Source organism: Gavialis gangeticus, unplaced genomic scaffold (assembly GCF_001723915.1).
Source record: "Gavialis gangeticus isolate Ggan-Ray unplaced genomic scaffold, GavGan_comp1, whole genome shotgun sequence".
In the NCBI taxonomy this organism is placed as follows: Eukaryota; Metazoa; Chordata; order Crocodylia; family Gavialidae; genus Gavialis; species Gavialis gangeticus.
This window is the reverse complement of record NW_017729016.1, coordinates 14,801,635-14,818,161: the sequence shown is the minus strand read 5'-3', so window position 1 is coordinate 14,818,161 and position 16,527 is coordinate 14,801,635. Positions and strand designations below refer to the sequence as shown.

Sequence of the window (16,527 nt, the reverse complement as noted above, 5' to 3'; positions counted from 1 at the left end):
TCCCCCCCCGCCCACCCTCTTTTAATTTACAGGGTGGTGAGATCATAGCAAGCCTATTCACACTGCCAACATGTCTGCCCAGAAAAGTCAGGCAGTGGGTTTGAAGGCATATTATCTAACAAGGCAAAGCAAAGGATGGTTCCGGATACCCCTGAGGGCCACAGCGGACACAATGATATCTTACCCAAATATCAAGAGTTAGTAGTAGAATGTGGAGGACCTAATGTGGCCGCAGTGCAGGTGGGTACAGGGTCAGGGACATCCCTTTCCTCTTGATCTCGATGCAAAGACTGTTGAAGCCAATGGAAAGACTCCTGCAAACTCCAGCGAGCCTCGGATCAGATCACAAGTGCACCAGGCAGCAGGGCGGAGCTGGAGCTCTTAGCCAGTGCTTCTGGTGATGCTAGCTAGAGGGCTAATTGGGTGCTATGACCTTTGTCCACCCTTATATGAACCAGTTGACCTTGCACGGCATCAGTATAGCAGGGCATAAGCTGCGCCTTCTCAAAAAGGTGATGCAGGCTCCTGTTGCACTTGAGGTCTTGAACCCCTGCTGTGGAGGGTAGCAAGTTTACCACGGCACCACTACACAGGGCCCTGTAAGAGGCAGGTCAGGGAAAGAAAGGGTGTGAGAAGCACTTTTGCCTGTTTGACAACAGAACACCTACATTGGACACATGTCCTCTGGAAAGAGTCTGGGGGAGAGCTACGCGCGTGATCAGAGCGCAGGAGAAAAGGCCTTATGAAGAGAGGCTGCGAGCCGTGGGACTCTTCAGCCTGGAGAAGCGAGGGCTCAGGGGGGACGTGGTGGCAGGCTATAAATACATCAGGGGTGTGCATCAGGATCTGGGGGAATGCCTGTTCACCAGGGCACTCCAAGGGATGACAAGGTCCAACGGTCATGAACTGCTGGAAGACTGTTTTGGACTGGACATAGGGAAAAACTTCTTTACTGTGTGAGCCCCCAAGGTCTGGAATAGACTCCCTCCAGAGGTGGTGCAAGCACCTACTCTGGACACTTTTAAGAAACATCTGGGTGTTTATCTTGCTGGGATCCTGTGACCCCTGCTGTCTTCCTGCCCCTGGGGCAGGGGGCTGGACCCGATGATTTTACGAGGTCCCTTCCAGCCCTAACGTCTATGAATTTTTTATAATCCTAGATTATAAAGCAAGCTGCTTTCAGCAAACAGTCTATTTGTACCTAGCGTAAAATAACCTGTCTTTGATTCAAATGAAATGGCTGCTTGAAAGTGCCCTCTGCTGGTGACGCTCATGTTCTTATGGCCCCTACTTATACTGTTATACAGCAATAAGGAAGAACCCAGTCATTGACTCGGACTTGAAAGGTTGGCAGGTTTTTGCTATCAAATCCATGTGTCATTTTTAGGTTGCAAACTCGAAGCCAGACGGCAAAAACCAGTTGCTCAGTCCACAGCGCGAATGGAATAGGGTCTTGGGGGATCCCTGTGGCAAAGAATCTCATCTTCCCGAGCTGTGCCTGAGGAGCGGCGTGGGGCTGTGGTTTGTTTGTGGCAGTATTTCCCCTGACTGTGTCTGGTGCCTCTGGAACTGGTAAAGATGAGAGGTCCCATTAGTTTTACCCTAATCCCAGAAATATGTTAAATGCTCTCTCCACCTTGCATATCATGGACCTGATGTATCCCTTTGATTGCAATTGCTTCTCATGACTATGGCTAATCTGGTTACTAGTAGTCATGAGAAGCACCTGGTCATTCTCCCACTCAGGCTGTGTCCTCCTAGCTAGGAGAATGGATCTGGTGAACATTATAGAGGAAGTCCTGTCTGCAGAGCCAACCCTAAGCAGCTGATCTTAGTGCCAGGGACATCAGGAAAAACAACCTTCCTTTTCACGCTGTGGAAGAATAGTAGCATCGTTCCACTAACTTTTCCACGATCTCTCTCCACTCGTTATATCCGAGATGGGCATGAGACTGCTCTGTTGTGATTTCTAAACGCTGCATTGATCAGGATGTTTACTCCAAAAACATCCAGTTTTCATTTAATAGGGAGGCATGGAAAAAAAATGGGCAGGAAGGGAAAGAGTAGCCAAGGTTAAGCTACTTCTCAGAGAGATGAAGGCAGATTGAAAGCACTAAGGCAGTTGTTTGGGGGAAACCAGACTGGGGCACCAGGACTTGATGAGATGTCTGAAGGACATCAGGCCTTCCTGGGTTATAGTGAAGGAGTGATGAGCCTGTGGGTAAGATGGACAGACAGAGACAATGGTTTCGAAATCCTCTTTTCCTCCTGTTAAAGAATGGCTGTCTGACTACAGGAACCCCGAGGAGAAGGATCGCAGGTACCCAAACTCAGACACACTGGACAAACACAGCCTAGCTCAGGGTCCAGCCTGCAAATGGAGACATTGGAGAAGGTCACACCAGGGAGGTCAAGGCAGAAGGGCTAACACCTGAAGGGGGTTTCTCAGAGACCAGATAAAACTAGGCCCATCACAACGATAGCCGCTCTCACTGCTCTGTCTTGGGCACCTACAAGAGTCTATCACTGCTTAGTCCCTCCAGCGGTAGCTCGACACATCCACACCTGAAGACCTCACTTGGTTTCTGTATCTTGCTTTCCCCACACCATGTTACAGTGGTTCCTCTGTATGAATTATGAACATTTTACCTGGACTGCTAAGTACTTCTTAGGGGAACATGTCACTGGCTAGGGACACCGGTATGTTCTGCATTCCCACCCACAAAAACACTTCTTGCTGAATCACAGGTTTTTATCATTTCATTATCCCTGCCTTAGTTTCACTTCCTCAATGACTCCTTCCCTGGTCCACGGTTCATCTTTCTGGACACCTCAGCGCACGTATCTTAAGCAAGCACAGGAGCTACAAACACTCAGCACTCCTCAGTTCTCCACGTCAGCGGTTTGGCTGCAGGCTCTCCTCCTCATATTGAGAAAATGCCAGCTCTTAGTTGTCACTCATGGTTTGAGCGCAGAAAAATAATAGAGCTATTCCTCTGAGTTGGAAAGAGCTCAGAAAGGGCACAACAGATCAAAATATTTTTAACACTGTGGATTCCTATTTGAAATCTCTGAGTTTATTTTGTGAATCGCATTTGCACACCTCAGGGCTAACATTGTACGGCATCCTGGTTTCGAATCGCTGCTCTAGGTCTTTCCCGTCATGTGCTTTGTTACTTCCCTGGGTTCCTTCCTGCATTTCTTTAGGCTTCCTCCTAACTTCTTAACCACAACCCCCTCCTAGGCTGTTTCTTCACTCCTCTTGCAGCAGCAGCAACCCTCTTCCACTTACTCCATCTGTTTTCTAGCTTCTGCTTGCTTAAGGCTGCTCCTTATATGCCCTGGGATGCCTTCCCATCATTCCCAGCAGCATGCAATTCCCAGGATTCCCCAGGGGACTACATTTCCCAGGATCCTTTGTCATGACCACACCTGACCTATAGCCTCCTTTAAAGGGGCAAAGCAAATGCAATTAAATTGTATAATAGTTAATCATTCATAGCCATACCTTTTCCTTGGATTGCTGTTTGGGGCTGAGTGAAGTTCTCTGATTTTTCTTTAGTAAGTGTTAAATGTAGCAAGAGCTTGAGTACAGCCAGGTTACTGATTCCCTTTTTCATAACCTCATTGTTTCCAACACATCACAAGGCAGTGGATGGGCAATAAGAACTATGTTTATTTTTATATGCTTATAAGAAAGTGATGCATCCTTGTTCCCTCCAAGATAAGGAACACTGCTGGGACAGTAGAACCAAGCAATACGCACGTGGGTCTGAAAATTTGCCCCAATCCAGGTAAAACTCATGATATAAAAAAACCATGCTTTCCATTTTTTGGTGTTTGAGAGAGACTTGCATCTTTAATTTTTGGTGAAATTGTATCACTTATAGAATGGTTATAACATTTTATTTCTTTTCCCTAAAACTACTAGATTATCATGTTAGCAAACAAGCTATTTTGGTAACTGTTTTACAAAAAAATTGGCTGGACAAGTCTTAAAAAATTATTGAAAAATCAGAAAAATGCAAAGATTTTTTAATGACTTGTTTCTTTTTTGAAGAGGCCGTTTTTCTGATTTAAACACACTCCCTCCCCAACATATTGACTAGCCCTTCTACAAATCAGAAAATGGTCAATCTGTAGCTTTTATGAGCAATGAAGGGAATGAATTTACACTTCCATCTTCTCTGCATGCATTGCATCTTGTAGTAACTCCCTTCATCTGTTACTTCCCTTCTCCCTGGTGTTCTCTCCTGGCCATCTTCTATCCTGTTCTGTATCTTTCTTTGCCTTCATCCCATCAGTGAATTCATGTGCCATGGAGTTTTTTAGCTGTTGTAGGCAAACACACTTTGCCTCCGCTGTAGTTTGATCCCAGCTGACTTCTTGTCTATAAAGATCCCAATTTTATACCCCATCTTGTCTTTTTATCTTCACCTCATAATTGCACCCTTTAGGGTTGCCAAAGTCCATAGAGCCTCATTCCTTTCCTCCATTGCTAATGTATTTTGAAGTGGAGCAGAGATGCCTGGTTTAGTCATTCCATTTCTAATCCACATCCTAATTTGGGCAAGCTCTGAGTTTTTCATGCCTACATGCAATTGATATAAAAGTGGTCTTCCATGATGAGGACTTTCCTGTAAGTTCCTGACCAGAATTAATGTTATTTTTATGCTCACATGCTTTCAGGATTTCCAAGCTCAGACTCTGTGCAGAAAAGCCATTACTGCCATTCATTTAGTAATACTTCTGAATAACCTAAAGCACTTCCTTCATCTTGGGCCTGGCAATATCACATGTATGTTTCCACCAGACCAAATGTTTATAACTGCTACACAGCACCCATCGATATAATAGGAGTGTGATCAAAGATCATAGGGACAGAAACACTGTACCCCAAGTCATAGGATGTGGTTTATTATACCATGGATAGATTTTCAAAGGCACAAATAGAAGTTATCTCCCTCTTAGATAAAATAATATTTCCTTGATTTTTTTTTTTTTTTTTATCAAGGCTCTTGGTTTTTGTTGCATTGAACAAAGGTTAAAGGGGATCATGTGGAATGAGTGGTTTGCTTATGGCTAACCACTTCAAAACACTGGGTAGTGCGCAGTAGTATGTGATTAACTTGTTGCTCCAAGGAGAATGTTAAACACCATGGCAGGATGAGGGGGATGGAGGAAATGATGAAAATATGAAGCCAAAAGATGCTAATCTAGGGCCATATTCTCTTATGTTGGCATGGCTGTCAGTTTACACCAGCTGCAAATTTGGCGCTGAGCCTTTATCAGTTTGAGTTAGCATTAATTATAGATCCCATGGTGGCAGCAGGTGTTATGAGATGACACAGGCTTTGCAATTTAATTGTATTCTGCGTTGCTTTAACTTGCAAAAATGAATGTTTACAGCATCTTATTAATCTTCATTCTTGTAACTGGTATTGCCTGAAGCAGGAAGAGGGAATGAAGTGAGGGGTCTGTTTAAATCTACAGATGTACTTCAGTGGAAGCCTCATATTTTGAATGGTCAGTGAAGTAGGTTATCATCTATTATAGTGGACCATAAGCTGAATATGGGTCAGCAATGTGTTCTTGCACAAAAAAACCCCAACAGGTTACTGTGTTGCATTAATAGAAGTGTCTCTTGTAAATCAAAAGAACTGAGTCTTTTGCTGTGCTCAGGACTGGTGGGGCCTCACCTGGAGTAGTGTGTCCATAAAAACAGATGTGGACAGGCTGGAAAGAATCCAGTGGAAAGCAACAGAAATGATGAGAGACCTGGGAAGCAAGATTTGTGAGGAAAGGCTGAAAGAGCTCGATTATTTAGGCTGGGGAAGAGAAGACCGAGGGGGCATTTGATAAGTCTTCAAATACCTGAAGGGCAATTATAGAGAGGAAAGAGTTGGGCTTTTTTCTGTGGCTGTAGGAGATAGGTCCAGGGGCAGTGGTCTCAGACATCAGCACAGGAAATTTAGGTTGGAGATTAAGAACAACTTTGTGAGTATGAAGGTGGTCAAGCATTGGAACAGGCTCATGAGGTCCCTTGCAGCCCTGCTTTCCTATGTTCCTAGTCTTTAAATATCTCCACTTATATTCTTCAGTGCATGTAATATAAAGTCAATAGGGGAAGTGGTGTATATATAGTTATGTCTTTTTGGAGGAAAAAAAGATCAGGGAAGGACTAAAAAAGAGTTTGATTATAGTTTATTCTGGTTGCATGTAATTTTCAATGCTGCCAGTTAATTCCAACAATTGGAATAAGCATGGCAGATATCAAAGCTCTTTCGTGATTGCTGGGTCTCTTTCTGTGTCTCTGGTTATGGAGAACTTAATCACTGTTTGTTATTGTAAATTGTGAGGATTAGTCATCCTTTGATGCCGGATGACTCAAATGTACCATACATTTTCAAATCTTTGCATTCAAAGCCTTGGTGGAGTTAGACTCTGATAGAAGATTTTGAAGCATATTGCTTTGACCCATGGTTGACCTTTCAGTAAAAGTATTCTTACATGTTGCAGCCAGCTCTAAATCTGTATGGAAATCTGACAGCCTTGGAAAATGTCTTTAATATGGATATTTTAGCTACTGCATCTGTCTCTGCAGAACTTTTGTTTACTGAGCAAATCAAAATAGGCTCCAGGTCTTGTTGACAAAAGAGACAGTGACTGAAATGTAAGTTTGAAATCTTGGCTCCCTTGAAGTCAATGGCAGAAGTCCCATTGACTTTAATGGTGCCAGGACTAATCTTGCTCCTGCTACATTCATTCAGATGCCACTGGTAGTGTGTCCTCAGAAAGCTGAAGCCAGGCTTCTGGGACTTGGGAAATGTAACCTTCTTTAACCATCATGTTCATTTTTAAGAAAGATTTTGTACTTCGGAAGGACTGGTTTCTCAATGTCAAGGCTAGTAGGTGTGTTAGAAACCCAGTTAGGACATCAGCACACCATTACTACAAGGGTCTGGTGCAGACTGTAAATACTGTGGTAATTTTGAACAACCGCATCTATGATGTTGTTATATAGCTTGGCTGATAGTGAGATATCAGCACCCCACAATAATGTTAATTGTGCAAGGTGCCACTGACCCAGAGACACTCTTTTTTATTTTGTGTAAGATACAGTGAGACCTTGGGTCTGAGAAAAGACTATGCATTTACTAGGAGTATTCACTCATCATAAACCATGCTCCTCAGTTACAGTTACAGCTACAGCTACAGCATGCTCTATGCTTTTTGCATTACATGAAGGGCTGTTACATTGTTCCCTAGAGGGCCATGTTCCTTTAATGGCTGTCTTGAAATTGACAGGACCTAGTCAGTTCAGGGTTGCCTCACAAGCCTTGCAATTGACGGCTTCTAGTTGGTTTCACCAGTTAAGCAGAGTACAATTGCATCACGAACTAGACAGAGGGTCCGGAGCTCCTATGCACTGAAGTCATGCATACACTTATCCAATATGCAGAAAACCAGAGTTTGTTATAATGCAAATAATAGGCAAAAAATTGGGACCAGTATTGTTAGGCAGGTAAGCATATAATTCAATATATGTCAAAGTGGAGTGCGCTGCAATGCAATATCGGGATTATGTAGTTTTATGTGACAACCCACACAACCCCCAACTGTCAAATGGAGTACTTGATGTCACATCATTGCAGATTAGACGTGCAAACCAGAGTGGCCCTGTTCATCTTAGTTCCACTTAGAGTCAATTCAGCTGTAGCTGTATAGGGGGCTAGGAAGGTTGGGTTTGTCAATGTGACTGATGCCAGTTCATATCAAAACACTGCTTAGTTGGTATTCTGTCACGGTCTATACTAGCCAGCCAAACTCTTGTTACAATGGGCTTAAACTCTGTTTAACCACAATAGTTCACTCAAACCTAGACCAGTCTGGACCTTCAATGCAAATACTAGTAAAATTACATGCATTCTGCACAGCTACTAGTTCCCTGTTAGACAGAGACTCTTTTTTGAGTGTGATGGGTATCATATCAACAGAAACTTTTTAAAAGCTTTTGATCTCCTTTATGTCTGCCCCCAAGTAGGGGATTGTCCTTTAAATTTAAGTGAGCTCTCGTTTATTTGAAGGTTGTCCCAGGTTACTCCAAGAATTCTCTGGGATCAAGACTGTCCCTTACTGAGATGTCATTCACATCTTGGGTTTCAAAACAGCTTCCATTTGTGGAGCTATTTTTTTCCTCAGATTTCTGATTATTTACTGTTGATTTCAACATCACTGTTTGTGTCGGTCTTAAAATCAGTTGGTAATCAATGCAGCATCAGTAAAATGTGGTGGAGAGAGAAATGTATTAGAAGCGGATAATTTAGAATATGGGGAGATGTCTGGATCTGTACAGAAAAATGTACCTTGCCTTAGAAAAACCCTGAATTGCTTGTGACTTCAAACTGAGAGAAGTCAATATCAAAGATGTTGTACTTCTGCCTCTTGTGGGGGGGGGGGATACCCTAGTCTGTTTAAAATTGCTAAACTCATTGAAAAGGATACATTCTGTGCACTAAAATAGGTAATTCTCTACTAAGATTAAAAATATAGATCTCAGTGAGACTGATTGCATTAAAATACCTATGTTTAGCTGTGGATCTTCAATCCTGTTATGTGTTAATAGAATATACACTATCATTTTTCATAGGTGGCAAAAGTGGAATATGTTAGAAAAAAGCCAAAATTAAAAGAAGTTCTGGTGAGGTTAGAAGAGCATATGGAATGCACCTGTACATCATCAAATTCTAATTCAGATTATCGAGAAGAAGAAACTGGTATGTCTTCCTTTTTATTTTTATGCATGTATGCTTTTTTTTTTCAGATGAAAACTTATACTTGTCCTTGTGACAGTAAAAGAATGTAGGTCAAAATGTACACCCATTGAACTCAAAGAGAAAACTCCTATTGAGTTGACGCTCCTCTGTGTATTGAAGGTATGGAATTAAACTAGGATGTGTATTGGATAAAAGATTTTGAATTAAAAGGTTAAACTGCAGCAGTTTTCTTAGTGTGCCCTCTAAAGGAAACGTACGGTGCATAACGTAGAAACCTTGCCTAACTGGAAGGTTTCACTGTGTAGCTTTTTGGTAACTTCTGTCAGTTCTATCCAAGAATGACTTTGGACTTTATGGAGGAAGTTAGCCTGGGAATTTATTGCCCTTGGGGGAAGACCATGTTTGAAGTGACCAAAAATTTTATTTAGAAAGAATTTGTATGTTCGAAAGAAAGGCATTTTGAAATCCCACAACAGCATTAACTCTGCTGCCATTTCTGTACCCATTCTTATATATGCCCCAGAGATTGTTGTTAAGTCATCACATTGAACGTAAAGCTGCTTCATTAGATATAGGAAAAGGTTTCATGGGAAGAATACTTGCTGTCTGTGTGGTTTTTTATAAAAAAACTGTCTGGATTCTCTCCTGTGCTAAAATATGCTAAATGCAAGGGGTGAGAGGTATTCAGGAAGCTGGTTACAATGCAAGCTGCCCAGGTCACATCCCCTCCCTGATAAGTTAGAGTAGCCTGGGAGTTTTGATTTAACTTATGTGTGCTCACGAGGGACCCTGCCACTTTCAGAATTGGGGGAGTGCAGGCGCCCCCTGACCAGGGCTGGAAATGCTGTTTCGTGCCATCTGCAAGCTTCTCTATGGTGGTGGCAGACACAGCTCAGCAAATAAGGGCAGATTCTGGTGCCCTGTGCTGCTCCATAGGCACAAAGCTGCTGAAACCCTGGGAAAGTGTCTGGTCCTATAAATTATCCTCTACAAGCAGAGAATCTAGGAACTGTTCCCATTAAACTGCAATTTATAAACCAGGCTGCATGTGTTTGTTTTGCTTGTTAATCCATACATAAAAACTCAGCATCTTCCCTGGTTTGCAAATTGTTTAATGTCCCATACCTGAAACTCATATCTGATCAAATTCAGTTTTCCCAAATGCTTGTCTTGGGCAGAGACAAAGCAGTTGAAATTTCAAGTTTATAGCATTTTTTTTTTGTATGTATGAAAAAAAAAATCTGGGAGAACAGTTCAAAACCAGCTTCCTGATGGGAATAGTCACAACAGAAGAAAACATTTACTTACGTCCACAGTTGTAGGCAAAATAACATTTGCATTAGCAAGAGGGTGGCAATGGGAAAACCAAGGGTCAAGAGCCAACATTGAAGACACACTAGTAACAGTAGTTATAGCCGAATCTCTTGTAAGGCCATCTTGGATTACTGGTTGCTTGTTTTTGTCTAATTACTATCTAAACCTTGATAAACAGCATTTCAAAATCAGCAGCTATAATGTTATACCTTTAATGCAAAGGATAATGAGTTTGCTTTGAAAGATAAACATCTTGAGTTTTTATTACTTCAGTTTTCAACAAAATGCATTACCTTAGGGCTTTTTACCAGCCCTGCCCTTATGTTAACAGGAAGGCCTAGGGAAACAGGTAAAAAACGGAAACGAAAAAAGTTAAAACCAACCTAAAAACTACTGGAACTATTTGATAATCAGGTAGGACCTATATGCTGAACACCCTAATAGCACAAGTAATGGAAAACTTAATCAAATACCATCACTTCAACTTAATCACTATTCCAAATCTTGACACTTGCTACCTCAAGGCTGCAAAGAGATTAGATATGATTGGCTTTAATAATTCTACCTGCTGGTATTTCCCCTTTAAGCTACACATCACCATAAGCATCTTACATTCTTGAGCTCCTTCCTTTTCTTGCTTTTTGTTTTACTTTTTTTTTCCGAGGGTGCTAATGCCTAAACTTCCAAAATCTCAAGTTGCATTTCCTTTGCTTTTGTTTCATTATTATTGATTCCTGGGTTCAAAGCATCACATAATAATGCATGAATGAATTGTCAGGTTACAAACGGTTTGCGTTCCAAGCAGTCGGTTGTTAAAACATGGAGTATATGATAACATTGAGTATGATAAATCTAATTACATGCATGATCATTGACCTTTTTTTTGGGCATGAACTGGGTCTGATTATACATGTGCTGAAATGTTCCGAATCGCTGCTTGCTTTAATAAAACCCAGGAGGACACCCAGTTTTTTGTGATGAGGCCCTGTACTATTTGTACCAAAGAGCTAAGAACCTTTATTGGCCTGATGGCTTCCCAGGGACGTATGGTCACAATGACTCAAGAGTAGGATATTGTCAAAACTCATGACATTCACAGTGCGTAACAAAAAACCACTCTCACTTTAAAGCTTGGTTGAAATTCTTTGATCAACAGCAGCAAAGTGTGATGTCAGCTGTAAAATTCCCAAACTGAATACAGACTTTTGCCTTTCTAAAATACCGGAAGCCATACAAACCACAGCATTTGCAGCCGATTCTCATGTTTTGAGTGGGAATTATTTGGATTTTGCAGTAAATGTACCTAACTGCTGGGTGATGATGAATTTAATTGAAACACTTTTACACTTTTTGGTTTTTTTTGCACTTGAACTCCCAATGTCCGATTTCATTTATACCAATGTATCATTTTTAAAGAATGCTAAACTTGATATCCTGTTTCAGATTAACAGGTATTTATTGGGAGTAGTATGATAGAAGCAAAGATTTTGTAAAATTCATCTTTAAAAGTGAGCATGTAAACTCAATCAAAACAGCATTTAGAGCTTCTTGTCCCAGGTTAGTGACTCTTCATGCAGAATAGTTTTTTTTTTGAAGACATCTACTCGGAGGATAGGCCCTTGGATTCTAACCATGGAGTTATTGTATCTTTTTTCTCTCCTGCAGATGTAAGGTGAAAATAAGCTAGAAAAACAAACAAACTTCTCTCTGGGACATGGATGTACATGGTTTGTTACATTCCTGAACCTACTATGTATGGTGCTTTATTGACTGTATACTTTATTTGTTCTCCCATGTGAAAAAAACTGGCTCTAAAGGACACTTACTGAGAACAAAGAGACAATGTACATTTGTTTAATGTGACATCAAAGCAAGTATTGTAGCACTCTGTGAAACAATAGGAAGCTTCCCTATCTAAAAAACGGGAAAAAAAAAGAGAAAAAAAGAGAAAAGTCAAGGAACAACTAAAGAAAAAAAGACAGTTGAATGAATGGAGGATACCAAAAGTACTCAAATAAATGACAAAAATCTCAGTGAATAGTGGATTTCTGTCAGAGCAGTCAACGGTGCTTTATGTCAAGAAATGTGCCTGCTTTCTTGATGAAGATGGATGGACACTGATGGACTTCAGGCACACACACACACAAAAGCAGGAATGTATCAAGTGATCAAATGCCACGCAAACACTATAGAAACAATACATCCTTGCTTGGTAGTGTTTTAAAGTCTATACAAAAATAAGAAAAAACAACAACAACAACAACAACAACAACAACAACAACAACAAAAAACCTTCTGGGGAGCCTTAAGTGGATTTTTTTTACACCATAAAGTGATTATTAAGCTTTCTTTTTACTCTTTGCCTAGCTTTTTATTATCTCTTGGACTACATTTACCGATAACACGTATAGAAGACTGGTGTAACAGTAAGCAGAACACAAACATTATGGTCTTTCTCCTAGTGGGATGCAAACTAATGAGATGTATTAAAATAAAAATGGTATACCTATGCATAATTTTCTAGACGTTTTTGGTTTATGTTCCCCACTCTGCCCCCCCTCTGCCCTGTAATTTAAAGCATAAAAAAAAAAAAAAGAAGCAATGTGCTTAAACAAATCATAGGATACCCATGCAAACATCCTTTGTTTCCCTTTGAAAGTTATGCCAGTTGCCTAATAGTGATATTGTGTTAGCAATTGTCATTCTTATCAGTATACAACTACGTTTATTTCACATGTTGGAGCTGTGTGAAATGTACAAAAATTCTTCTTGTATCCGCATTGTACAATGTCATTGTGGCATGGGAAATTCCTTGCTGCATATATTTGAACAAAACCTAAAAATTCTTTATTTTTGGTAAAATGTTATGCTTTACGTGTATTCAACAGAAATATGTGTTTTTGTAAAGGTGAAGTTTGTATTTTTATCTAAAATTAACAGTTTTATATACCTGAGAAAGCCTGCTATGTTTTCTTGAACCAAAAAAAAAAAAAAAAAAAAAAAAAAAAAAAAAAAAAAAAAAAAAAAAAAAAAAAAAAAAAAAAGCGAAAAAAAAAAAAAAAGCATTTTGTGGTCATATTTTTGTAGTAGAATAGCCCAAATATCTTCAAAATATATTTTAACTATAGCAGGGCAGATAAAGTCTCCGGGCACCAGTTCCTACATTTGCAAAGCGCGGAAGGATTTAACTGTTCAGCTTTCCCATGGCTTGTAATGGTAAATCCTTGTCTGCTGCTTTGGAAATTAAGTATTGTGCCAGATATTCTTGGCTATCCTCTTGGCCAAAACACTGCCCTTCCCCAGTGGTTTAGATTATATGCCCTTTGTTTTATTTCGATTATCACATTGGACATGTAAAATAAACTACTGGATTCTTTTTTCTTTATGAAACATCTCCAAAGAGATGAAAGATTTCTCTCTCCTTTGTATGTAATGACAAAAGAGCATGTCTTGAGAATCATGTTTCCACCCAGTTTAAATGTCTCCAAAAGTGAATGAACTGCAGAGCTTTAAAATGTAAGGAAAAAAATGAGAGAGAGAGAGAGATTTTTTAAAAACTTTTCCACTTCTTTTAGATATGGTTCAAACATTCCCCCCCCCCCACCTCCTCCTATTGCTATGTCCAGTTTCAACCAAACAAAGCAATTTTAACTAACAGGCATTATTGGCTTTGGATGCTAATGCAAAGATAGCGTTAGTCACAGTTCTATTTTGTGATCATTCTCTCAGTGTGCTACATTAAGCACCAAAACTGGAAATACATTTACTAAACCTGTCTGTGCTTGTTCTCCACTAAGTGTACTGTTCACAATGTTATGCACATGAATGTATGTGTCTGCGTTTAAAAAAAAAAAGTGTATAAAATGTAATTTATATATTTATGTTTCAGTGGGATGCCAATAATGTTGCTCAGTTCCTTTTTTATTGTCTAAAAATATCTAATGAAAAAGAATTCATATATCCATTAAAATGATGTAGATGGAAAAAAAAATACGATGTGACCCATTCAGACACTGTGCAGGTTTGAAAGGATGCCAAAGACACTTCCGTGGAACATTTTGTGAGCAAACTTTTCAAGACGGCTATGGTTGTACTGCCACACAAGAATTTCCCTCAAATCATTCACATGGGCTGGAATCTCATATGGCCTCATCTGGGACAACCACGGTGAATGCTATGGAGCAATGCTGATGTACACCACTGCAGGGTCTGGTCTTGTCTGAAGAAAACACAGCTGAAGGCATGCGTTTTAGTTGCATATAATTGTGTTACGCCACACTTGAAAGGAGGAGAGAATGAAGACTTTTCCAGTAATCATTTGTTTGAGACTTGAAGTCTGTAGCTGATTTCATTACCGGGAATTGGGAGTATATACATCTTTGTTCTGAAGCCCAGTGTTTATATGGTACATAGTAGCAAACATCAAAATCTTAGAGGCAGAATTTCAGCCGGTATAAACTGACACTCTCCAGTGACTTCACTGGTCCCATGCCAGTTTACATCAGCTAAAGCTCTCACTCGCAGTCTTTAAAATATGCTGAACAGCTTCATGGCCCTACTGCCATTGACTCTATTCCAGTTGAAGTGTACGTGAAGGCATTTACAGTCCAGGTGTATTAGTCCTCATACACTTCTGTACTGTAACCTGATGGCGTGTAACCCAAAACAGCAATTCAAAGTTAAGTTGGACATTCGGAGGGCTAGATCCTTAACTGGGATAAATCAATAAACTCCAGTGATTTAAATGGAAGTATGCCTGTTTACATCACCTGGTGGCCTGGTCCCCTATCCGTAAAGCAGGGAGCTCACATCCTGGCGCATCGTTACTGTACTATGTGCTCCATAATGCTCAAGCAAAAGAAGTGGCTTTAAGTGCGAGTGTCAGACTTAACTTTCCATTTCCATGCTTTTGAATCATTTATTTCCCTGATGTGGCTGTAAATTAAACAGTTTTCTGTGCATTTGCAAACAAGGTGCAGTGGTTCTTCTCATGTCAATAGGAGGGAACATTATTTACTTTATTAGCAAAAGGGGTAGAAGGTACATTATGAGACATAAGTGACAACATGTTCAGTATTAAGAGAAAGGGCATGACCAACAATTTCAAATACCCTAAAACCGAGAGCTGTTCAATAGACCCCCTATTAAAAGGGAAGGGTGGGAAGTGATGGAAGGCTTTAATGAAACGTTAGGAAATTATTGTTTTCTGTAAATCTTGGGGCACTTAGTCTTACATTTTGAGCATCTGATTTGGATGCTCAGTTCCTACTGGAACTTAACTGCAGTTTCTTTAGGTTCCCTCTGTGGTTTTGAAAGTCTCGTCTCGAACGTTTATTTGAACCTCTCTTGGGTTGAAAAAATCTTGTGCCTTTTAAGAACAAAAGCATGTAGTTTTGCTTATGTCTCAGGTGGGCGATGTACTTGGCATTTCTGCAGCCCTGATTCAGGTCTTAGCCGATATCAGAAATACAGAGTTTTTGGCAAGGGGTTGGGGAAAAGAGACCAGGTTTTTTCAGGCTTCAGTTTAAGCAACATGGGGATGGCAGTCAGCAATTTGGTTTCATTCCCCGCAATTCACCTCTCCCTGCTGGGTGTCTTTCTGAAGTGGCTACAATATGCCTACCCATGGATTAATAGCAAGGCGTTCCCTTTCTGTCATGCTTACATCCCATTGGTGTCAGATAAATAAAGTTAAGCTTATGCTTTAGTGTGCCTCTTGAAATTGTTGTGTTTTCCTGAATTGTGACTGCAATAGCAGGGCTGGGGATGTGATGGTGACAATAACAATGGCAACTCGTAATGAGATCTACATTGTAAGTTAACCAACCTCAAGGATGGATTGAAAAGACTGGTATGTGGGAATAAGAGAAATATGCAGGAGACATCCCCACAATGTTTGTCATGTTAAAACACAAGGTTTAATAAGTAGCTTCTATACACTGCAGTACCTATGACCATGCTTAATAGCCAATACAATTATTGCCCCTACCCCCAAAGCATGACATTTGCAAATGTTAGCTATAAATAAACTGAGTTTAGGATGACAAAGTAGGATCCAGGAGAAATATCGCAATTTGATTTAGAGAAGTACTGAATTTCCACTCACCTGAATATATAACTTGCCCTAGTGCATTCATTAAAACCAGGCATAGCTGGTATATCACAAATTTGGACAGAAGCTGGTTTTTTTTTTCAAATTGGGAAATGTATCCTGTGCCCTTACTCAGCTCTAAGCATTTGATTTATGAGAAACAGAAATTAAAGTCATGTATGTCTAATCAGCCTGGTACATATAAAAGATTATGGCTTCTTTTCCTTGAACTACTACAGTATTGTCATGCCATCTGACTTTTGAGTCAGGGCATGCAAATCAACATGGTTGTAAATCAGAAGGACAACTCAGGGTGCAGTAACTTGTTTTCGCAGGGAACGTTGT

General features: G+C 40.3%; 1 protein-coding gene across 1 annotated transcript in view; it reads left to right on the top strand.

Moving 5' to 3' along the window:
- The window catches only part of PDGFA (platelet derived growth factor subunit A), a 34,268-nt gene extending 21,666 nt beyond the window's left edge, over positions 1–12,602 (top strand). The window contains exons 5-8 of the mRNA XM_019512607.1: positions 8,651–8,777; positions 10,423–10,505; positions 11,535–11,648; positions 11,757–12,602. Of these exons, the coding sequence (XP_019368152.1) occupies positions 8,651–8,777; positions 10,423–10,478 (183 nt within the window). The 3' untranslated portion in view covers positions 10,479–10,505; positions 11,535–11,648; positions 11,757–12,602. The remainder of the gene's footprint in view (positions 1–8,650; positions 8,778–10,422; positions 10,506–11,534; positions 11,649–11,756) is intronic.
- The last annotated feature ends 3,925 nt before the right edge of the window (positions 12,603–16,527 follow it).